Raw genomic sequence first — 25,095 nt, forward strand, 5'->3', positions numbered from 1 at the left:
ATTGAACAGGTTCTTTTTTGGCTTATGCCCCCAACCCAATCCAGTTACTTTAAAATCTGTTCATTATACTTTCCACAATCCTGCTGACAAACAAACAAACAATCAAACAGATTTGTTATATGGCTGGGGGGGCCTGGCTGCCTTTTTGTTTCTGTCCTTTGTGTCTCCTTCCAGGTGGCTTGCATTTGGGACTGAGTGGCTGTGTTGCTGAGGTTATCAGGACCTCACCCTGATCACCTGCGGCTCGTCAGGACTCACAGCTGAGGTGCATCTATATGGATTGGAACATGGTGGCATTTAAGACTGGAGTATACAGTGTGTATTTGCCAGAGACTCGACCTTGTGACCAGACGGGTGAGATCGTCGTCTCGGGAGCCATCTCATCATCAGTGGATGCAGAGAACGTCCAGGGTTTGATGCACGGTCTGTGAAAGAGGAGGGGGTGAGGTCTCACGCTCGTCAGCACACTTCCTGAGGTACGTTAGATTTTGTGACTAACATTTATACAGTCAGTAAATGTGGTGTCCCTCACACCTTTTTATATTGAGCTGTATGTTAGTCATGTATCGGCTTCCACTGCAGTGGAGTTTTGTGAACTGGATGTTCCATGCCTGCAGGTTGGGAAGCTGATTGTACACCTTTAAGTGTTCTCTCTGTGTGTAGAGTGTGGACTCACAAAATGGTTCCTTCTTTCACAGACTCGGTTTGTTGCGGCCACCTGGGGGGTGTCGGCGGGGTCCTTGGGTCCGAACAGCTTCTGGCTCCGGACCGTTAGCGCTGCTGGGAGCGCACCACGCCAGACCGCACTTTCTTTTGTTATTTTTTGTATCACTGTTATGTATTAAATTCAGTTAGCCTTTGTACCGTGCTCTGCTTATTTCATACTGGGTCCTTCAAACGCTGGTCGGTTCTCCGAGCTGCGTCCGACACATAACAAGATTCTTGTGATCACATATTTTCTTTGACGAGGCAAATTAAGTCCAATACTTTATAACTTCATTATCTAAGACCTTACTAAATAGTTTAAACTCATTTCAAGATATAAGGGAATCTGAGTTCAGGAAACTGACCAATGACAGCGTAACCTCCCGGCAGAATGCGGTAGACTATCCCATCAAACAGAATTCCGTTTGGGAAAAGAGTGGCCATGATCTCTCCGATCAGCCGACCAAATGCAGCTCCTTGAGGACAGAGATAAGAGACGCTGGTGAAGGCAAACTGAAGTGAAACTCAGCGGGAGATACTGCACTCACATTACAAAACCCTCTTACCTAATATGAACACCGGCATAAAGGCGCCTGAGGGGATCGGCATGGTGGTGGAAACTGCTGACATCCAGAACTGTGACGTTAAAAACTGGATCAAACTAATGTCAAACCAAACTGAACCCAAAATGTGGTTTTGTACTACTATGAAGATTTAAAAGCCAGGTCGGGAACGAGTCTACCTTCATGAAGAAGAAGAGCAGGAGGATAACGAAGATGCTGACGTTGGGATGAAGCCATGCAGCAGAGAGGCCCAGACCGGGTGGAGGAGGCAATCCTGAGATTTTGGTCCAGGTGAAATTATCAAAGAGGGAGTTGATGCACTCTCTGGGCATCAGCTGCACAACAGAACAAATCCATAAGAGAAACACATATATGGTTTTTACGTAATAATAATGACACCATAAACTGAGACAGATTCTAATGTTTGTTGTCTTTTCTTTTCTAACCTCTCCAGCCATAAACTGGCCAAATCCAGGAGGAAAGGTCAAGGTGGCGATGATCAAAGTCACTGCACCTGGATAGATCAGCCGACTGTACAAAGAGTCAAAACATCAGCAACTACATCTGGACGCCACAAAAGTTTTGATGCCATCTGTATGTTTGGCCCAAGAGCTCTCTGCCTCCCTTTGATGGAGGAGGCTAATGTTCCCTGACTGACTGCTCACAGGATAACTGAAGCTTCCCAATGAGTGAATAACTGGCTGGAAGGGTGCTAACGCTGTGCTGCTGTGTAGGTCAGTGATGTGAGACTGATGACTTGGGAGCGTGAAGCTGAAAGACATTAAGAGGAAATGGATTTGAATGCACAAATGCTTGGAGTTCCTGGGAAGAGTGTGTGCTACCCGAATAACTTAGGTTTTAGAGGCTGAGTGCCGGGTTTAATCTACAGCAGCAAAGTGAAAAGTGATGTTTTGTGGTGCGTGCATGTTTGTTATCTCACTGCTTGGTCAGGAAGCGCGTGAGTGCAGTCGGCCTCCTCATGAAGAGAACCACCTGTCTATTCAGGTAGACGAAGAATGCCCCGAGGAAGCCACATGAGATCCTAGAACATGTTAGAAATACAAAAATGGTGAAACTACATTTTCAGGAATCAGTGTTCTATTATGTACATATGATTGCTTAGGGTTTTTTTATTTTTAATAATTTTGCAAAAAATTCAAAAGAACTTTTCATGTTGTTATTATGGGGTGTTGTGAGTAGAATTTTGAGGGGAAAAAATGAATTTGCTTCATTTTGGAATGAGGATGTAATATAAGAAAATGTGGAAAAAATGAAGCACTGTGAATACTTTCTGGATCCACTTTACTTCCCTTACAGCACTGTGCAAAGGATTTTGTGTATTTAATGTGCCTAAAGGTTGTAAAAATATTGAAAAGGTTACTAAATATTTAATATGCTGGTATCGTGCTACACCACATCCACAACACCATGGAACCTCCTTGGGTCCTGCATGACCACCTAAACAAATGACCAGTTCATCTCCACCTCTTGAAATACAAATAATAAATATAAACTATGTAAAATAAAGCCACACAAAGATGCCCGTAGCGCCTGTAAAGGTAAGGTAAAAGCTGTTCACTCTGACTCTTATCGAAAATGCATTTCTATGCAGCTGGGGGTCACTCTCTGCACTGTGGTTTCATGCAGACATGGACTGAGTCAGCTTCTCTTTTTCTCTTGCAGTGCGCGGTTAGAGTTTATAATGTGTTTTTGTGTCAGATCAGTCGTACTATATGTTTTTGTTTTACACCATAGTATGAACCAGAGTTATTAGTTTTCCATTCGTTTTTACTTTTATTTTGTTAATTTTCATATTCCAATCATTTTTAATTCATATGATGTGCTCATGCAACTCTGTACGCAGAGTATTTTCATGTTTCGTCAGTCTGCCTATGTGAGGCCTATCTGAATACCTTCTGAATGGCATAAAAACTCTATGGTGGACTTTAGACCAGGTTTTTCCTGGTCTACCGCACAATTATTTTGATAGCAAAGCAACTGACCACACCTCATTGTTGGACCAGTGTCTCACAGACACACATATGCATGCAGTTGGGCTTGAGATCTAAAGACTGGTTAGGCTGGGCAAGGAATCGAGACCTGCATCATTTGTGCATGACCAATAAAACCCCATTCTGTGTTTTCCAGTATCATGTTTTTAAAGGTTTTAAACCTTGGAAACCCTTAGAAGGTCTGGGACAGTGTGATGATCTAAAATAGTGCTGTGGTCTTGTTTTAACGACAGGACTTTCAAGAGGCTTTAATTTTTTTATTTTTTTATTTTTATTGCTTGTTTGTTTGTTTTTTAAATAACATGCATTTTTGTGGAGCCCGCACCATTGTCCTACATGCCTTGACATCATCAGAAGGTTTTCTGAAAACACCAAGGTTGTGCTAAATTTATATTACAGATGTGCTACGATTGCTTTTGCACATCACACGGCACAAGTACAGCGCATTGCTTCATCAAACCACACGCCAGCCTACATTCATGGACAAACATGATCTTCACACGCCAGTTTGTCATGGTTATACGGTAGACCGTGACCTTCTGGGATAAATCTGCGTTAAAGTGTGAATGGGATTAGTTTGACCTTGACCTCAGGGTCAAGGTCAAACATGCAAATAGTTTTTAAAAATACAATTTTTGGGTATATTCTGCCAAATTTCTTCTCTAAAGCATAAATTTGCAGCAAACACCTAAATTGATTAACTGATTCCACCTGCTCAAAGTGATGTTAATCAGTGAAATCACCTGGTGTAGTGGGTGGCTGCAAAGAAAACCTGCACCCTCTTGGCCCTTTCTGGAATCAGTTTGAGACCTCTTGCATTTGACCTTGGACCTTAGGGTCAAGGTTGTGCATGGAAGTTAATGGAAACTACTCTTTCCTGTATTATTTGGCCATTATCCACTCATCTTTCACTGTGCCCTGCCGTGAAACAGTGGGGCTATTGAAATGAACTCCATGTGTCTGTATGTGCTTATTTATTTTATTTGTCACCATGCCGTATCAGCATAATAGACGGGGGACCTCAGCCAAGTATAGGCTTGTTACTGTATGCTTTGTTTTATTCTCACCCTATTATTGCAAATGCCGGCAGCTCCTGCAGGTCGAAGGGGAAATCCATCCGGAAGTTAGTCTTGAAGAGTGCTGTGATTGTGACTGCATGAGACCGAAAAACATCCAAATTAAATCATACCTCATAAACTTGTGATCTGTGTATTTTACATTTGCAGTATTATTGATTGGTGCTGCAGCTGTGGTTTATAGCATACTTGACCCAGCATTTCGAGTGTATTCTGAAGAACGTTACTGCTGCAGCATTTACAGAACGTGTCCCATCAGCATTTATTTGTTAAATGTGCATCTGGTTCTCACCAGCATCCTTGTTCCAAACGGAGAGCACCCTGAATATGAAGGCGCTGAATGTGGCTGCAAAATACCCCCGCCAGTAATTCCTCACTGCGAAGTAGGTAGACGTGACCTCAATACTGAACAACACCCCTGTGGTGGTGGTTGGAGAGAGGAGGAAGGACAGAGGAAGAAGAGAGGAGAAGGAGAGCATCATCATGTGGGAAATGACAGGAGGAGGATGAGAAATTAAAGAAGCAGGAGGAGTTCCACCACTCATGATGCAAAATGAGATTTTACACAACAGGAGCACCACAGAGGGCGTAACACACATACACACGCACACACAGAGAGTACAATTAGTGTGTGATGTGATAAACATCAGAGCTGTGAACAAACACACGCCTGAGCAAAATGAAGCAAAAACTAGGACAAAAAAAAGTTTTTGAGTTCTAATATGTGTCAGTTTGTCTACAGGGTCACCCTCAAACATTTTTTGTATTATTAACAGGATTAAATAAAACTTCCACGCCAACTTTCATGAAACTTTCTGTACAGATGGATGGATCTGGATCAGATGTGGGGCAGCAACATTAAAAAAATAACTTTTTTTTTTTTTTTTTGGTTGTTGTTTTTACAACAGATTTATTTTAAAAAGAAATTTGGTGAAATCAATGATCCTGGTCTGCAGTAAGTACTATAATATTTTGAAATGATCTACAAAAAAGAGAAGAATGAGAACATTTAATAAAATTCCATTTATATCTCCACTGAGAAGTTACATCACCACTTGTTTGTTTGTTTGTTTATCAACAGGATTACCCAGAACGGACAAAGGCCAGTTTTCATGGGACTTGGTAGAGTGACAGAAGCTGGGTCAAAGAAGAAACCATTACATTTTGAGGCAGATCTGGATGAAGGGCTGGTTTGATTGAGGGATATGGCTTTTTTTTTTAATCTAAATTTCACTCATTTTTCAGGAATTACTGTGCAGCTCTTTATGATGTGGATTTAGTGGATAACAAAACACATTTTGTAGGAAGTTGAGCTTAATTCAGTCACTCTACGGCAATAAACAGGGCTGATAACACACAGTGGAGTAAAGAAGATGCCTTGGCAGATGTCTGCACTTTCCGTGTGCCCTTCTAGTTAAACCACAGACCTCAAGCATTTTACTAATGAACAAATTTAACACATCATTTTGACTAAGAACAAGCAACAAGCGGTGACCACCAGACCTAGGTTTTGCAAATTAAAAAAAAGTAATAAATAAGCTCATTTCAAACTGCATGTAACTTCAACCACACTTATTTCATATCTTGCATGTGATTAGATTATTCTCTGCAACAATGCCAGTCATTCCCAGAAGATGGTAGTGTTTAGTTATATGGCAAACATCAGGGGTCATCATCTCTGCTCCTGGAGGTCACCTGCCCTGCAACTTTTCCCATAGTCTTTGCTTCCCCCACTGTTAACTAAGTCAGGTATGCTCAGCCAATTGTAGCACTAGAAATTATTTGACTTTTCTAGTCAGCTGTGATTGCAACAAGTACACGTGGAAAACAAGCAGGGCAGGTGACCTCCAGGAGCAGGGTTGATGAACATTGTGGTATATGGTATTTACATATGCAAAACAAAGTTGCTTTTTTTGTATCAATCTGGTGCATCAAAGTTTCCTAAAGTTTAATCAGTCCATCCCTGTTATATGCACCTTTAATTTGATGAGTTACACAATAATAGCAATTATAGATTTTAAATTATTGTGTGAAAAACCTGGAGTGATGGATTAATTAATTTATTCATTCATTTATGTTTTTATTTATTGTATTTCACAGGGTACATGACTAGAACAACTGGGGGCACAAAGTAAAAAATAAAAAAAATCAGCCAAGATACAGATGGAAACCTCATCAAATACATGTTTTATATGTCTGATTTCAAATCTGCACAAATAACCATTGAAAAAATCTGCAAGTTATGATTTTGTATTTTTAGACACAAATAAAATTTGCAAATTTGACAGGAAAGCCAGGCACAAGATGAGTTTAGTTTTGACAATTTAAATGATTTTTTTTTTTTTTTGGGGGGGGGGGGGGGGGGGGGCATCAGCTAATAAATAATGTTTTCATCATTGACAATAAATAAACATGTCAGGCACTCTTACTCTAAATAACTTGTTATTCACCTTGACATCTACACAAACACACACGAGTGCACTTTTAATATGTTTCTTGCAAGACTTCATAGCCCCTCCCTATGGTGGCTGATAGGGGCCACAACACTTCCACATAAGCCAACATGATTTACTGCAGGAGCCACAAATACAAAAACCACCTGCATCAAGTCCACAGATAATTGCATTTAAAATAACTTGCAAATTGTGGAAAAATCTACACAAAGAACACAAAGAAATATAAGTCCCTGCTTTAAATTCAAACAACACATCCAAAAACACAGAGGTGCAGCAAATAGCCACAACACGACAGAAGAATTCACAATACAAGCAGGAGCTTCTGCAATCCTGGAGGATTTGAACTGACAGACTGTCCGGTGCATCACAGTGCTCTAGTATCTCTATCGCTACCTGTATGGCAGAACAGATCAGAAAGACAACAAATACAGTATAATTTATCGGCATTAAGCAATAAGAAAAACAGAAGCAATATTAAAGTGATCGCCAGCCAGTAGCCCTAAGCTTCACTAAAAGACCCAGACTTAAGATAAAAGGGTAAAAAGCATAGTAACATACTATGCCAGTATGCTAGCCATACGAAAGGGAAAAAAAGTGAGTCTTAAGTCTGGACTTGAAAGTCTCTACAGAATCTGACTGTTTTATTGATGTAGAGAGATCATTCCACAGAACAGGGACACAATAAGAGAAAGCTCTGTGGCCCACAAATGGACTGCATTTATATAGCGCTTTTCCATCTGCATCAGATGCTCAAAGCGGTTTACAGTGGTCCCTCGTTTATTGCAAGTGTTACGTTCTAAAAATAGCCCACGATAGGGGAAATCTGCAAAGTAGTCAGCGTTATTTTTTTACAATTATAGATGTTTTAAGGCTGTAAAACCCCTCACCACACACTTTATACACTTTTCTCAAACAGGCATTAACATTTTCTTACTTTTCTCTCCTGTGTAAGCACTCTCAAAGTTCAAACCTTAGTAGAAAAATAAGTCCAGTATTATAGAATGAAACCAAAGATCAAAACCTGTTTTCAGGCCCAGACATTTGTTTGAGAAATAAAAATAGAATGTTTTCCTATAAATAATTATGATGGCTTTTAGAACTAACAAATTTAATTTTAACGATCAACCTACAAGGTTGGATACATATAAGAAATTATTAATAGTGACTGACCAGTATTTCACAGTTCCTCTGATCGCGCCTCTTCGTCCTGGCGCGATCAGCTGTCGCGTCTTTTTCCACTGAGTGACACCTCGGTGCAGGAGTCTTTTTCCGAGTGAAGAACACAGTTATGGGTAGTTGGTGCTCTTTTTTTCTTCTGGGTGAGAAGATTCTTATGAACAGACACGCAGAACACAATGCGCGTACTCTCCCTTCGCTCACTGCCTCCGGTGTTACCGTTGCGGGAAGAATGCGGGACCCACAAAGAATCCAAGTCATTAAAAAGATACAAACCTCTCTCAGTGGCCACGGAGCTCTGCGGCTGTGGTTACTGAGACCATGCAGTGCTGCTGAATTCTATCCTTGCTGGCTGCTGGAGCGCTCTGCATCAAAACAGCGAGCGTAGTCTCTGGACCTGTTGCCAGATTTTGGCCGCAACTCCACACAGCAGACAGTGGGGCGGTGTGAGTGGCCCGCTGCAGCGCTTACCGAGTGGCAGTGAGAGCAATCGCGGTGATGCCGACCGGCCCGCCTGATGAGGACGCAGAACACAATGAGCTGTTAAAAAAAAAGAAGCAGCAGCATGCAAAATTGCACTAAAAAAAATCCGTGAAACTGCGAGGCCGTGAAAGGTGAACCGCGATATAGCGAGGGACCACTGTACACATCAATGCCTAACATTCACCCCGATGTGAGGCTGCTGCCATACAAGGCGCTCACTACACACGGGGAGTAACTAGTGAATTAAGGATCTTGCCCAAGTGCCCTTAGTGATTTTCTGGTCAGGCAGGGATTTGAATTGAGGATCCTCTGGTCTCAAGCTCAATGCTTAACCAATAGACCATCACCTCCCCTCCTCTAGACCATCACCTTAAGGACACAAAGTATTCCTGCGCCCTGAGAACGCAGACCTCGGGCCAGTACGTAGGGTTTAATTAGGTCAGCTAAGTAGGGAGGTGCGAGTCTGTGAACAATTTTATAGGTTAGAATCAGAACCTTAAAATCTGATCTCACTGGGACAGGAAGCCAGTGAAGGGATGACAAAATGGGTGTAATGTGGTCAAACTTTCTGCTTCCAGTCAAAAATCTGGCAGCAGCATTTTGAACCAATTAGAGAACCCTAATGCTGGACTGCGGTAAACCAGAAAATAGAACATTGCAGTAGTCCAATCTAGAAGAGACAAACGCATGAATCAGGGTCTCTGCATCAGCCATAGACAGGATGGGACAAATCTTTGCTATATCTCACAGGTGGAAGAAAGCAGTCCTCGTAATATCTCTAATGTGGAGCTCAAAGGACAATGTAAGATCAAAAATTACCCCAAGGTTCCCCACTTTGTCAGTGTGATGTATGACCCTAATACCCCTATACTTGCTGTAATCCATATGATTATTCTTTCCTTTCCAGATTGGGACAAGTCCTTTCGTGCTGTACACTGGGATGATACCCATCTCCTTGATGGAAATAAAGTTTGCTTGCAATGCCAGGAGAACCCAGTATGCCTTTGGCTTTACCTGCCCTCAGCTGTTTCACGACCTTTTCAATCTCACAAACATTTGGTGGTTCACAGTTACAACTTGTTTGTAGAATTGATGGAGGTGTTATAGGTATTTGTGCATGGTTTCTGTGTTTGCTCGAGTTGTCTTCATTTGGAAGTGTTGCAGCCCACTGCAGCAGTCTGGGAACCTCTGGGATAATCTGTGACAGAATCCACTAGACAGATTTTACAAAAAAAAAAAGTAAAGTTAGTAAATTTTTAAAATGCCACATAATAGGATGTTTTGAGCCTGGCGGCACTCAGAGTGCCATTAGTCTGTTTGCTCTTTCAGGAAATATTAAAATTAAATTTAGATGATAGGAGTACTTGAGGTTGTGGAGATAAAGTAAAGGTACAGAAAATTCTCCATTTTTGAGTTTATTGTCATCTGTAATTCAGAGATATTTTTTTTCTTTTGTGCACACTCTTACTGAAAAGAAGAAAAGCCATCCCTGTTGTCTGTGTGAAAACAGCAGAGGGATGTGACGTGTGTTCTGGTGCATGCAGTGGGTTTGTTTGGAAGCAGCAGGCATGCAGAATGTGCAGTACCTCCTAGAGGAGTGCCGAAACAGCATCCCACCCCTACGGCACAGCCGACAGTCAGAATATCTGTGTACCCGTAAGGGTTCTACTGACACAGAAACAGAGGGAGGGGCAAGATGGAGAGTGAAGGAATGAGGGCGAAAAGGGTGCGAGGATGAAGGGGAAAAAGAGTGGTGAGCAGGATGGTGGACGTGACACAGAAAGAGAGCAAGGAGGAGAGAGGGGAAGTAAAAGAGAATAAAGTGAATAAATAATGCTGGATGGAGTGTGGATTCAAGCCGTAAAGCTGCTGCTGAAGGTGATCAGATGTGGAAGTGACAAAAAGACAAAAAGCTGCAGTGGACAAAAAACTGTTAGTCACATGAAGCTGTTCTTATGCTGTGTGTGTTTTAAAGACACAAGGCTGCTTGTTCTTTCAACTTCAACGTAATCCAAAGATCAGCGTCTGCTGCTGCTGGGACAGACAATCATTATTAATTCATCACTTTTACTGCAGAGCGCTGATCTGAGGTCAGTGTGAAGCGCCACATGCTGTATGTGTTAAATCGGGACAGATCTGACCGCAGGCCTGCGCCTGTTCAGGGAGAGCGAGGAGGACTTGCCTCCCACAGGGGCAGCGAAACAGGTGGCCACTCCCACGGCACACGCACACACCAACAGGTCCTGGCTATGGTCGATCTGAGGTTAGAGGTCAGCGGGTGGGGGTGGGGGGTGGGGTGGGGGGAAGCAGGGATGTAGACAAGCAGGAGCACAAAGGGGGTGAATGAGAAAGCAGGGGTGGGGGGGGGGGACATGGGAGGTCACTGTTAATACACATGCCAGACATTACAGTCACACTATTAATACAGTGAGACACAAACACAGACGAGGTGTGAGGGCACGAGCCAAAACAAAGACTCCACAGCGGAACAGGGAGGGGCGGCCATGAGCAAGGCAGCAATACGCTGGCAGGGTCCACATTTTCCCTTCAACATCAAACTACGGAAACACATTTCAACAAATTTCTCCATAAAACAAAAGCACATGAATTCTTAAAATCCCACCGACACATAAGCTAAAATGAACACGTGAGGCTAACATACAGTACTCAGTGTTTGAATGCATCAAAGAAAATAAATAATATAAAAAAATATAACTATAAATGATTAAAGAATAAATGATGACGGTTTATTGTGTAACATTTATTGAATACATTTAGAAGCCATGATCATTACAGTATATCATATCTGTGTCAACATAATTTAATTTAGGTTCAAATCAGATCAAATCAATTTTATTTATATAGCGCCAAATCACAACAAACAGTTGCCCCAAGGCGCTTTATATTGTAAGGCAAGGCCATACAATAATTACAGAAAAACCCCAACGGTCAAAATGACCCCCTATGAGCAAGCACTTGGCTACAGTGGGAAGGAAAAACTCCCTTTTAACAGGAAGAAACCTCCAGCAGAACCAGGCTCAGGGAGGGGCAGTCTTCTGCTGGGACTGGTCAGGGCTGAGGGAGAGAATCAGGAAAAAGATATGCTGTGGAGGGGAGCAGAGATCAATCACTAATGATTAAATGCAGAGTGGTGCATACAGAGCAAAAAGAGAAGGAAACACTCAGTGCATCATGGGAACCCCCCAGCAGTCTAAGTCTATAGCAGCATAACTAAGGGATGGTTCAGGGTCACCTGATCCAGCCCTAACTATAAGCTTTAGCAAAAAGGAAAGTTTTAAGCTTAATCTTAAAAGTAGAGAGGGTGTCTGTCTCCCTGATCCGAATTGGGAGCTGGTTCCACAGGAAAGGAGCCTGAAAGCTGAAGGCTCTGCCTCCCATTCTACTCTTACAAACCCTAGGAACTACAAGTAAGCCTGCAGTCTGAGAGCGAAGCGCTCTATTGGGGTGATATGGTACTATGAGGTCCCTAAGATAAGATGGGACCTGATTATTCAAAACCTTATAAGTAAGAAAAAGAATTTTAAATTCTATTCTAGAATTAACAGGAAGCCAATGAAGAGAAGCCAATATGGGTGAGATATGTTCTCTCCTTCTAGTCCCTGTCAGTACTTTAGCTGCAGCATTTTGAATTAACTGAAGGCTTTTCAGGGAACTTTTAGGACAACCTGATAATAATGAATTACAATAGTCCAGCCTAGAAGAAATAAATGCATGAATTAGTTTTTCAGCATCACTCTGAGACAAGACCTTTCTAATTTTAGAGATATTGCGCAAATGCAAAAAAGCAGTCCTACATATTTGTTTAATATGCGCATTGAATGACATATCCTGATCAAAAATGACTCCAAGATTTCTCACAGTATTACTAGAGGTCAGGGTAATGCCATCCAGAGTAAGGATCTGGTTAGACACCATGTTTCTAAGATTTGTGGGGCCAAGTACAATAACTTCAGTTTTATCTGAGTTTAAAAGCAGGAAATTAGAGGTCATCCATGTCTTTATGTCTGTAAGACATTCCTGCAGTTTAGCTAATTGGTGTGTGTCCTCTGGCTTCATGGATAGATAAAGCTGGGTATCATCTGCGTAACAATGAAAATTTAAGCAATGCCGTCTAATAATACTGCCTAAGGGAAGCATGTATAAAGTGAATAAAATTGGTCCTAGCACAGAACCTTGTGGAACTCCATAATTAACCTTAGTCTGTGAAGAAGATTCCCCATTTACATGAACAAATTGTAATCTATTAGATAAATATGATTCAAACCACCGCAGCGCAGTGCCTTTAATACCTATGGCATGCTCTAATCTCTGTAATAAAATTTTATGGTCAACAGTATCAAACGCTGCACTGAGGTCTAACAGAACAAGCACAGAGATGAGTCCACTGTCTGAGGCCATAAGAAGATCATTTGTAACCTTCACTAATGCTGTTTCTGTACTATGATGAATTCTAAAACCTGACTGAAACTCTTCAAATAGACCATTCCTCTGCAGATGATCAGTTAGCTGTTTTACAACTACCCTTTCAAGAATTTTTGAGAGAAAAGGAAGGTTGGAGATTGGCCTATAATTAGCTAAGATAGCTGGGTCAAGTGATGGCTTTTTAAGTAATGGTTTAATTACTGCCACCTTAAAAGCCTGTGGTACATAGCCAACTAATAAAGATAGATTGATCATATTTAAGATCAAAGCATTAATTAATGGTAGGGCTTCCTTGAGCAGCCTGGTAGGAATGGGGTCTAATAGACATGTTGATGGTTTGGAGGAAGTAACTAATGAAAATAACTCAGACAGAACAATCGGAGAGAAAGAGTCTAACCAAATACCGGCATCACTGAAAGCAGCCAAAGATAACGATACGTCTTACATAGGTTACAGGCGTTAGAAACATATTCAGATTAAATATATATTATTATGTTTGTGTCAGCGTCAAACACACTCATTGTGAGTGTGACATCTCTGTCGTCAAACATTCTGAAGCAATGCCAGTTAGAAATATGTGTGTACAAATCAACACCCTTACGATTATGTCAATATTCATCATGTCTGCATCAACACAGTAAACACACATTCTGAATATGAAATGTCTTATCAAGCATTCTTGTCTTACAGCTGTTGGAAGAGTTTATGTAAATTAGGCTCCTCGTTAACACTGTGTATCTGTCATACTGTTTGAGTCACTATAATATACACACCTTCTAAATACAAAGTCTACAGATCTGCCCCCTGGGGGTTCGTGGTTCTCCACCCTGAACCCTAGGAACCTTCGAACCTGTACATTATTTAAATATTTATTTATTTATATTTTTTTCTGTCTCCCTGCTCTGCCAAAAGCTGATGAGTTTATTCAGGTATCTGTTACTATGTATCTGAGGAGGCTGTGGTCATTTAACATCTACCGGAAACTCCTGTTGATGTTCTACCAGTCCGTGGTAACCAGTGTCCTCTCTTACATGGTGGTGTGCTGGGGAGCAGCACATCCAAGAAGATCACATCCAGACTGGAGGCTGGACAAACTGATTGGTGGTGGGGGGAGGCTGACTCTGTGGTTGGCATGAAGCTGGACTCTCTGGTGACACTGGCAGAGAAGAGAACACTGGACAAACTGCTGGACATTATGGACGATGCCAGTCACCCTCTGCACAATGTCATCAGCAACCAGAGGAGCCTCTTCAGTCACAGACTGCTCCTTCCCAAGTGCAGGACCAACAGACTGAAAAACTCCTTTGTCCCTCAAGTCATCAGACTGTACAACTCCTCACTGAGGAGGAGGAGGAGTAACAGGAAGACAGAGGACAGGAAGGAGAGGAACCACAGTAGCCAGTAAACCAGTATTGATCCGTATGTCTGGTATTTATACTGTGTATTTATATTTGCAAATTGTTTTTTACTTTCACTTTTGATACTCTGTGTGCTTCTTACCCTGTGTGCTGCTATACAATGCTGTTGGAACCTCAATTTCCCCGAGGGAGTCTTCCCAAGGGATTAATAAAGTTCTATCTAATATAATCTAATCCAAAAGTCACCAACATACTATCTTCAGGAAATGGGGGGTGGGGGTGGGGTTGTCTTAAAGAGTCAACGTGGACTCACTGCCCCAGCAACCAGAGCTCATTGGTGCAGTGACTCCGGTGTATCAAGTTGCATCAAGGTAAATCAAGAAATAATATCATTTCATTGTCACTAATATGCACATAAATACACCAAACAAGGCTCAAATGTAATCAACTGATCTGCTACTCCTCAGGGGTATCTAAGGTGTATGTATCAAATATTTATCATATATTGTTTTTGAGATTTGTATTCATCACCAAAAAAAAACCACAATTTTGTCATAAGTAATTGTCAGATTCCGCCCTGGCCCAGGGTTTATGTCTGGGTTTTTCCCCGTCCAGGTCTTCTCTGATGATTTTTATGTTTTGTTTTTTTTCACACGATTGTACTTTAGTCATTTAAATCTTAGCTTGGTTCTGTTTATGTTTTGGTATTATCTGGTTTTGGTTTCTCATTATCTGCTTATGTTCCTGTTGTTAGTGGTCCTGTTTTCTGTTAGGGTTTATCTTTTGTTATTTATTGCATTAATTTGTTTCTGGTTATCATTTATTTCCTGTTCAACCTTTAGTTTGATTTACTATTTTATTATCATGGTTTTGCTGCTACTATAATACTTCAGCCATGTTCAGTTCTACTTTAGTTTTTGTTAGCCTTTTCTATTTTATTGTCTGAGTTTGTTATTGCATGTATCCTTCAGTCATGTTCAGTCCTGTTCTAGTTTTGGTTATAGAATTTTATTGTTGTTCTTCTCTTTCTAGGTCTGTCACTCGGTTTCCTAGTTTTCCCCTTTATTTTGGACACATGTAATTTTGTTTGTCTTTGGGCACATTATATTTTCACCAGTGGTTTTCTGTCACTTACTCCTCTTGCTTTGCACCGCTTTGTTTTTCACTCACTCATCCTCTTGACTCTCTTCACTCTTCTTTGCTTCACCAGACCACACCTCCTTCCAGAACCTTCACTAACACCTGCCTCTTGTTACACTGATTACATCACCTGTTATTTAAACCCCTCACTTCCCTCACTCCAGTGCCAGTTTGTTGTGATCTTGTTACCCACGTTCAAGCCTTTGTTTCTTGTCCTGTTGCCTCTCTGTGTTTTTGACCTCGCTTTGTATTTTCGGATTTTGTCTTCGTCTTAGCTCTTGAACTTTGTCACGCTGTGTTTTGACCTTGGCTTGCCTAGACCACGCCTCAGCCTCTCGATTGTTAGTGCCTCTGCCTCTCTGCCTGCCATACTGTGTACTGAATCCCTGCTACGTCTTAAGATAAAGCCTTTTATTATTCCAACATCTGTGTTCTGGAGTCCTGCATTCATGTACAGCCACATTCCACCTGCAGCCTGACAGTAATATGCACATATACACACAAAACAATAAAATGTCTTCAGTTGATCTCCTTCCTTGGGGGGAGGAGCGTTACCTATGGTGTAAGTATCAAGTGCTTTTGAGTTTTGTGTTCACAAGACATTTCTTCACCATTAATATGTACACATACGCACAAAAACCCGAAAACATAATCAGCAGATCTACTCCCCACAATGTATAATCACTTCTTCTTTGTTATACAAATGAAGCTTTAAGTACCAGTACTAAACATTGAAGCATTTTAGTACATTAAATGTGCATTTTCCACGTTAGGTGCAAAAATGATGCCAACAGAGTAGTTTGCACGTTAATTTGCTGTACACTGTAAAGTACAATTAGTCTTATACTGTGACACGTACATATATAAAGTGAATTGTCAGTTTCTTGATAAGTGCAGTGTATTAGAGACATGTGGGTGGCGTGATGTGTTTTGGTCAGGGCCTCAGCTTACCTCGTAGACTCCAGAGAAGATGGACATGAACCTGCTCAGCACGGCGGCACAGATACTGGCGATGTGGACGAACGGGCCCTGCAGGGTGATGAGGGGAAAAACACAGTGATACAGACGACTGATTTGTAACGTTATCTACACAGACACTAATAAGCACGTGTAAAACTTAGAGTCTAAACTGGGATGTGCTCAGTATGAATAAATCACTGTTTAATTGCTCTTTGTGACAGTCGCCTGACTAATGCAATGCAGGTAACAAATGCACTTCTTTTGCTGAGGAGGAGAATCATTTTTTCAAGTCTCAAGAGGGGAAGAAAGGCAAAAAAAGATAACAGAAGATGATTTATTATCCTCCCTGTGTGCAGAAAGAGTGAAGCAGAATGGGAAAGGATAAGGATGCTGGCTGGGTTCATTGTGAAGATATATCTTTGTTTACCTCCTTGCCCACCGGCATTCCGCTGCCCAGGCCGGCGGTCAGGCCGATAACTTTAGCTATAAAAGCTTTGAGGGTCAGATATTCCTTCAACACGACACCTCTCAGAATGGTTTTCAGCTCAGGAATACCAGATCCTGCAAAAAACGGAGAGAGAAGATGGAGAAAAAAAGAAGCTACACAAGATGACGAAACAAAAAGCTGCTGAGAGGTGACGGTTACCTGTGGCCTGTGGGGAAACCAGGTGACAGAACAGCGAGGCAAACATGACAAGGATCATGGGATAGGTAACCCAGGCCAGGTACTGGAGCCCCACATTGCCTTTTAGTTCTCCATGCAGCCACTTATACACTGGAAGACCAACAACAAGTTACTGAAAATGAAAACCCAAAGTCAAAAAAGTAAAAAAACGCTGAGTCACCCGCCTCCATCTTTGACCTGAGGCTGTCTGGTACCTTGAAGGCTCTTGGCGCTGGCGTAGTCCATACTCCAGCTGACCAGAGCCATAGTCAGCCCAAGAAGAACCAGAAAAATCCAGTCCTCGCCCATCTTGTTCACAATGTAGCGCCGCACACGAGCCAGACAGTCTAACGTGGACACACATGGATGAAATTCTTGATTCATCATAATCTCAATTATGTAATGACTCAAAAACACATCATAGAGGTTTATATTCTCAGAACACTGATGATATTTGTTTAGAACATTTAGGAATGAATGTATTGTATGGATATTGTTTTATTTTTTTTTTATGAAAAATCAAAAACTTTATATTTTGTGTTATATTTTGTGCCCAGGGAGTAATTCAGTGTAGAACCTCCACTGACCCTGGTTTAGCATTGGCACTCGTTTAATTAAACTATATTACTGTATCTTATTTTATGATCTTATCATGTGCAGCATTTTAAGTCTTAATCTGCAGACCACCCAGTAATGTAAGACGTCTGATGAATGCAGCTCTGTCTGGAATGTCAAGTGAGTCGTCTCAAAATAGACCTGAAAAACAAACTAGTAAATGCCGCTTGAAGAAATTGATTTTGTTCATTTCAAACCCTGTTTCCTGTTTATCACAGTCAGAGTGAGGGGAACGATTAAAACGTGAATGCTGACATTTGTTGGACATGACTGCTTGCTGATTGTATTAACTCTGCGTTCCTTCTGGTCACCTTGGCATTTGGAGTAGGGGCGGGGCTTCGTGGTGGAAGAGGAGTGGCTGAGATGTGACTCTATGATCACAGGGTGATGATGTCGTCGGCCGTGCTCTTTGCGGCAAGCAGCCGTGCTGTTTTCCCCCGTTTGTCTCCTCCATTGTCTCTCTGTCAGCAAACGAGCAGCCTCCCGTCTGGCAAAGTTTCCCAGCTGCTCCCTGTACTCCCCGTACAGCTGGAGAACAGGAACCCCACACACACACACACACACACACACACACACACACACACACACACACACACACACACACACACACACACACACACACACACACACACACAGAGAGAGAGCTCTCAGAGACACAATATGAAAGTACAAGGACCATATCAACAACGCACACTCATCAACCTTTGAACGTTGATCCTGGTTGCTGACCTTTGACCCTGATCACACATCCTTGATCCTAATCATTGATCTCTACAGAATTTTGATCCTTAGTAATCATATTACATTTTTTTGGTGGTGGTGGTGGGGGGGGGGGGGGGTGTTTGGGTGTCTCTCTCTGTCGTGTAATCCTGTAATCATGATTACAGGATCAAATGAATCTGTAACCATGATTACAGACTAGGTTAAGGATCAGGATCAGAAGTCAGGATTTGCCCCTCAATCATGATTAATTTGATCCTCTAATCCTGCTTACTGAGTAGATTAAGGATCAGGATCAAAAGTCAGGATTTGCCCCTCAATCATGATTCATTTGATCCTGCAATCAGGATTACCGATTACTTTAACCATCAGGACCAAAATAATCGAGTATGAAGGGTAGATCCTGACCTTTGATCTTAATGGTCAAAGTAATCAGTAATACTGATTACAGGAGCAAATGAATCATAATTGAGGGGCAGATCCTGATCTTTCATTCTGTTCACTAAACTAATCAACAACCCTGATTTCAGATCAGAGGACTCATGATCAGAAATGAAAGATCAAAGATTAACAAAGGAACAAAGGAGGCAATCAAAGATCAAAGGCAGGCTACACCCCTCTGGATCTGGGCCAAAATTTCATCAACTCTCCTTTGACCTTAAGCCCCTTTCACACCGGGCCTGCTTCGAGTTGCGTCATGCGGCATCATGACAACGCAGTAATGTCTGCGTCAGGTGCACGCAGCAGGGGGGCAGACAGGAGGTAAGAACACAGAGGAGAACCTGCACACAGACTCAGCTGCAGCTGTGTCTGTGTGCGTGCTGATTTCTCTTCTAGTTTGTTTGTCTTGTGCTGAGCTGCAGGTCTGCACTCTGAGTTTTGTCATAGCTTATCTTCTCTGACCGCGAGCTACGTCTACGCGCAAGCGAGAATGAACCGTCCGTGAGAAAATGTGGAGATGTCTGGAGTTATGCTGTATATTGTGGACATGTCCTGTCTCTGGCAGTCAGTCTGTGAGCAGAACTTTGGACTTTATTCAAAAACAATTGTGAGAGAATTTAAGGAGCGAGTAGCTGCCTGCAGCCAGGCTGCAATCAGCATTTTTTTTTCGGTGCTCTTTTTGAGCGTGTAGTTTCACTGCATTGTGTACATGGTGTAAAAACAATCCTGCATGATTTATACTTCTGGAATAATGGAACACAGCAGGATTCATAAATTGACATTGGGTAACGTTGTATTGTGAGGGTGTGGCTTCCAGTCACGTTGAATACCGTTGCTTTGCCCTGACTTGCGTTGAAACCGCTTGCTTCTGCATCGAGCACAGGATGCAAAAAATATTAGACATGTTTCATTTTTGGCATCCGATTGGCTTCATCCTTTGTGTCCCTCGCGGCGTTGTGGTGTTGAGCTGCATTGGCGGCGTCATGACGCCACGTGACACAACTCGAAGCACACCAGGTGTGAAAGGGGCTTAATGTCCATATCTCTACTGAACTTCATTTAGATAATTTCATGTGCTTTTGAGATATCCTGTTAACAAACACATTAATAGACACACAAACAACAAGAAAGTTATAACTTCCTCTGAGGTGGCAATTATTGAACTTATTGAACTTAATTATTTCACTTATTTTCAATAAGGATGGTATAAAACAGAGGACAAGAACGCAGAGAGGAATACATGTAAGAACTGAGACCTGGGATCAGTATAAAACTAGATCCAGTGTGAAGAGTCTTGAGATAACGAGAAAGAGGTGGAGAATGTGAGGCGTGTGCGTAAGAGATACACACCAACCTGAATACCCTAGACGACAGAAATAGACAAAATGGGCATAGAGATCGGAAAAACCCCTCCCCAAGAGGAGGCAGGGGCTGGAGACAGGCCAGAGGAAGAGAACATTCCACGTCTTCCCCTTCCCGACTAAGTGTACACTTCACACCTACAACAACAAAAGCACACAAACATAAAACACGACACTTGTGCAATTAGCTCGCGCCACTGCTTTATCAAATCAGAGCTGCATCCGCACGCACTGATGATGTACAAACTGAAACCTTCAGAGCACATGCGTCCCACAAGAAGTGACATTTCTGTTTCACGATCCTGCAGGGATAGAAACCTGACAGATCCATACATCAAGGCCCAACGAGGGCTAAAAGTCAACTCACAGCTAATCGTTGTGCAACAAATCTGCAGTCTTCTCTAATCAGGAAACTTAGCTGAACATTCTGACATAAGACATCAGTCACAAGAAGTGCATGAGAAAGTGACTTAGGAAAGTTTATAACTGATTCATGGAAACATCAGCCAGCTGGTGTCATACGTTAGCCACGTCTAAATCACCCATCACTTCAGTTTAAACCTCACTGAAACCACCAAGTAGACCAAAGTTATACATCTAACGGATGATGGACTGCAGTCTGAACATTACTGCTGCATTATGTGGGTGGAGATTAACCCATTAACACCTGAATTTATATAGCTGTATATAAAAAATGTTTTGTGTGTGTTTTTGCCTTTAAGTAGATGGTAAATAATGTTGAGATTATTAATTACAGTTTTGCACAAAAAATAAATAGTAATTTTGGTATTTTGGTAATAATTTATGTTATAATGTTATAATAATAATAATGGTATGTTGCAAATTTGCGACAACAGGCATACTGGTCAATTTGGTATGTTGCATATTTGAGTCAAATATTGTAGCATATATGCGACAATAGGCGTTAAGGGGTTAAAGACTTTCTATACAAACAAATGCACACTACGATTGTACATTTTCAGGGCTGGGGGCGGGGGGTAATTAATCTTCAGAGCAAAGGTCAATTTAAAGTTTCCAGTAGACCTAACCTGCATGTCTTTGGAAATGGGAGGAAGCCGAAACACCCAGAGGGAACCCACGCAAACACGGGGAGAACATGCAAACTCCACACAGAAAGGACCAGGTGGAAAGCGATCCCACAACCTTCTTGTTGTGAGGCGACAGTGCTAACCACTAAGCCTGTTATGTGTAATCCATTACACCCCATGCATCCACATTTCCATTTTTAGCTGAATGCAACCTCTGTGTGTGTGTGTGTGTGTGTGTGTGTGTGTGTGTGTGTGTGTGTGTGTGTGTGTGTGTGTGTGTGTATATATATATATATATATATATATATATATATATATATATATATATATATATATATGTGTGTGTGTGTGTGTGTGTGTGTGTGTGTATGTGTGTGTCTGTGTATATACAGTAGTGTTCAGAATAATAGTAGTGCTATGTGACTAAGACGATTAATCCAGGTTTTGAGTATATTTCTTATTGTTACATGGGAAACAAGGTACCAGTAGATTCAGTAGATTCTCACAAATCCAACAAGACCAAGCATTCATGATATGCACACTCTAAAGGCTATGAAATTGGGCTATTAGTAAAAAAAAGTAGAAAAGGGGGTGTTCACAATAATAGTAGCATCTGCTGTTGATGCTACAAACTCAAAACTATTATGTTCAAACTGCTTTTTAGCAATCCTGTGAATCATTAAACTAGTATTTAGCTGTATAACCACAGTTTTTCATGATTTCTTCACATCTGCGAGGCATTAATTTTGTTGGTTTGGAAAAAAGATTTTGCTCATTTATTAGTGTGCTTGGGATCATTGTCTTGTTGAAACACCCATTTCAAGGGCATGTCCTCTTCAGCATAAGGCAACATGACCTCTTCAAGTATTTTGACATATCCAAATTGATCCATGATACCTGGTATGCGATATATAGGCCCAACACCATAGTAGGAGAAACATGCTCATATCATGATGCTTGCACCACCATGTTTCACTGTCTTCACTGTGAACTGTGGCTTGAAGTCAGAGTTTGGGGGTCGTCTCACAAACTGTCTGCGGCCCTTGGACCCCCCCCCAAAAAAACAAAACAATTTTACTGTCATCAGTCCACAAAATATTCCTCCATTTCTCTTTTGGCCAGTTGATGTGTTCTTTGGCAAATTGTAACCTCTTCTGCACACGTCTTTCATTTAACAGAGGGACTTTGCGGGGGATTCTTCTTATTCTTCAAATAAATTAGCTTCACACAGACATCTTCTAACTGTCACAGCACTTACAGGTAACTCCAGACTGTCTTTGATCACCCTGGAGCTGATCAATGGGTGAGCCTTTGCCATTCTGGTTATTCTTCTATCCATTTTAATGGTTGTTTTCCGTTTTCTTCCACGCGTTTCTGTTTTGTTTGTTTTTTTGTCCATTTTAAAGCATTGGAGATCATTGTAGATGAACAGCCTATAATTTTTTGCACCTGCGTATAAGTTTTCCCCTCTCCAATCAACTTTTTAATCAAACTACGCTGTTCTTCTGAACAATGTCTTGAACGTCCCATTTTCCTCAGGCTTTCAAAGAGAAAAGCATGTTCAACAGGTGCTGGCTTCATCCTTAAATAGGGGACACCTGATTCACACCTGTTTGTTCCACAAAATTGACAAACTCACTGACTGAATGCCACACCACTATTATTGTGAACACCCCCTTTTCTACTTTTTTTTTTTTACTAATAGCCCAATTTCATAGTCTTAAGAGTGTGCATATCATGAATGCTTGGTCTTGTTGGTCTTGGTCTCTACTGAATCTAATGGTACCTTATTTCCCATGTAACAATAAGAAATATACTCAAACCCTGGATTAATCTTTTTAGTCACATAGCACTACTATTATTCTGAACACTATTGTATGTGTATATATATATATATATATATATATATATATATATATATATATATATATATATATATATATATATATATATAGTATATAGTACAAATAGTACAACTTGAGATATTAATTAATTCAATTCTATTTATTAAAACAGCACCGAACCACGAGATAAATCATCCCAAAGTGCAAATTACACTACAATTATTTCTAAACAATGTTTTCATTATGTAAAACACACTTATTTTATTAATTATTTCCCGTTAATTTACCATAAACCCCGTATCTGCAGGAAAACAGTAGATTTATGTATAAGTGGTGGTTCATTTAATTATATTGCTTTTGACTACAAAGAGCATAAGCACTGCAACAGTGAACAACACGCCTCTGATCAAACAAAGTAAATGACATTAAATTATGAATAATAACTTCCGGGTTTGAAATTTAAAAAATTATTTTACTGTAAACATCCATCAACTCTTTTGGCCAACTTTTTAAAAGGATCCTGATCACGTTTTAAATCTATGCATCGTTTAGAATTTGAAGCCAGAATGTGCACAGTGCTAGTTATTATTTTACACAATGGTGCAAAACTGTTTCCTCAGAAGAACTGTTCATATGTGCTGCAGTCATTTGTAAAAAAAAACCTTCATTTCATAAAGCACAAATAGTCAACAACAAAGATATAATGAATTTGCACCATTTTTTTTTTTTACCGGTTTTTAATAATAATAATAATAATAACAACAACAACAACAACAACAGCAACAAAGAATCATAATACTAATACTAATAGAAAAATAAAGAGAAGATTGCTGAGGCTGTTATCGGCCTGTTCTGCACTGAGCAGACAGATTTTTTGTTGTATGTCTTTACCTTTTCTTCATCACTTGTCTTCAGCATGATGTTGAAGCAGCACTGACTCTGTTCTGTCTCCTGTCCCACACTGCAGATCAGCATCACTGCTGTGCTACACATTAACGCCAAAGCACTAATCCATCAACAGGATCAAATAGAAACCAGCAATCTCAGGGACAGCAACAAGAACCCATGCATTAAAGAAACATTTGTTTTTTTCATGTTTGACCTCCAGTAAGGTTGTGTATCCACAAACGCAGCAGGACGACAGGTGAATAAGACAGTCAATGTCTCATGAGACAAACAATACTTAAGGTTTTCTTTGCGTTTTTCTTGTTTTTCTTGTATTATTTCATTACTAGAGCAATCCCCATGGATAAATCCACTCTAATCTAGCTGAAATTCCCCAAAAATAAATAAAAATATATATTTTAGTAAATGTATTAAATTAAATTAATATAGTATATAAAATCGCTAAAATAACAGCAGCTAACTCTTTTATTAGATTTATTTAGTCTGCATAGTTGGGTTGGATTGTTTTACGCCGGATGCCCTTCCTGACGCAACTGTCCTCATTTATCCTGGTTTGGCACCGGCACACCCCATGTGGCTGAGTTATTAGATTTATTTAGTAAATAGCCTTTATTTATGTAATATCTCCTGAATAAACAGCAGTGACTCATGATAGATTTAATCATTCATTGCTTTTGAAAAGTCTCCCATCATTAAATAACTCAATGCTAATGGACTAATGTTAGCATGAAAACTTGCTAGCACCACATTACACAATGCTAATGGGCTAACATTAGCATGAGCTTAGTGAGCAACATGATTTATTACGTGCTTTAAAAACATACTTAGAGTTACAATTTTGCTTCCAAATATCTTACTACATATCTTCAGCTCATTTTACTTTGCCTGAAAAAAATGTAACTAACGATTTAAAAATAATAATAATAATAATTTTGTAAGACAGACTTGGGTTCATTCACACTATGACATGAAATGCCTGATGTAGCAGATTCTCAAAAAAATCACTGTGAAAGCTGGAGAAGGCTCACTCCATTCACACTCTGATGATTAGCCCGGCGTTTTCCGATGGAGAGTGGAAAGTTGATAAATGTCAACCGTTGCCAAAGTCCGCCAGACTCTACAG

General features: G+C 40.8%; 1 protein-coding gene across 1 annotated transcript in view; it reads right to left on the reverse strand.

Annotated features, from left to right (window-relative positions):
* The window catches only part of clcn1b (chloride channel, voltage-sensitive 1b), an 80,263-nt gene that overhangs the window by 7,687 nt on the left and 47,481 nt on the right, over nt 1-25,095 (reverse strand). Inside the window, exons 2-14 of the mRNA XM_034174537.1 lie at nt 17,963-18,179; nt 17,252-17,383; nt 17,019-17,147; nt 16,800-16,933; nt 16,364-16,441; nt 10,058-10,136; nt 4,649-4,774; nt 4,348-4,432; nt 2,209-2,310; nt 1,715-1,799; nt 1,448-1,603; nt 1,272-1,341; nt 1,071-1,181 (exon numbers count right to left, since the gene is read on the reverse strand). Coding sequence (XP_034030428.1) covers nt 1,071-1,181; nt 1,272-1,341; nt 1,448-1,603; nt 1,715-1,799; nt 2,209-2,310; nt 4,348-4,432; nt 4,649-4,774; nt 10,058-10,136; nt 16,364-16,441; nt 16,800-16,933; nt 17,019-17,147; nt 17,252-17,383; nt 17,963-18,179 — 1,504 coding nt within the window. The remainder of the gene's footprint in view (nt 1-1,070; nt 1,182-1,271; nt 1,342-1,447; nt 1,604-1,714; nt 1,800-2,208; nt 2,311-4,347; nt 4,433-4,648; nt 4,775-10,057; nt 10,137-16,363; nt 16,442-16,799; nt 16,934-17,018; nt 17,148-17,251; nt 17,384-17,962; nt 18,180-25,095) is intronic.

This window comes from Thalassophryne amazonica, chromosome 7 (genome assembly GCF_902500255.1).
Source record: "Thalassophryne amazonica chromosome 7, fThaAma1.1, whole genome shotgun sequence".
Classification (NCBI taxonomy): domain Eukaryota; kingdom Metazoa; phylum Chordata; class Actinopteri; order Batrachoidiformes; family Batrachoididae; genus Thalassophryne; species Thalassophryne amazonica.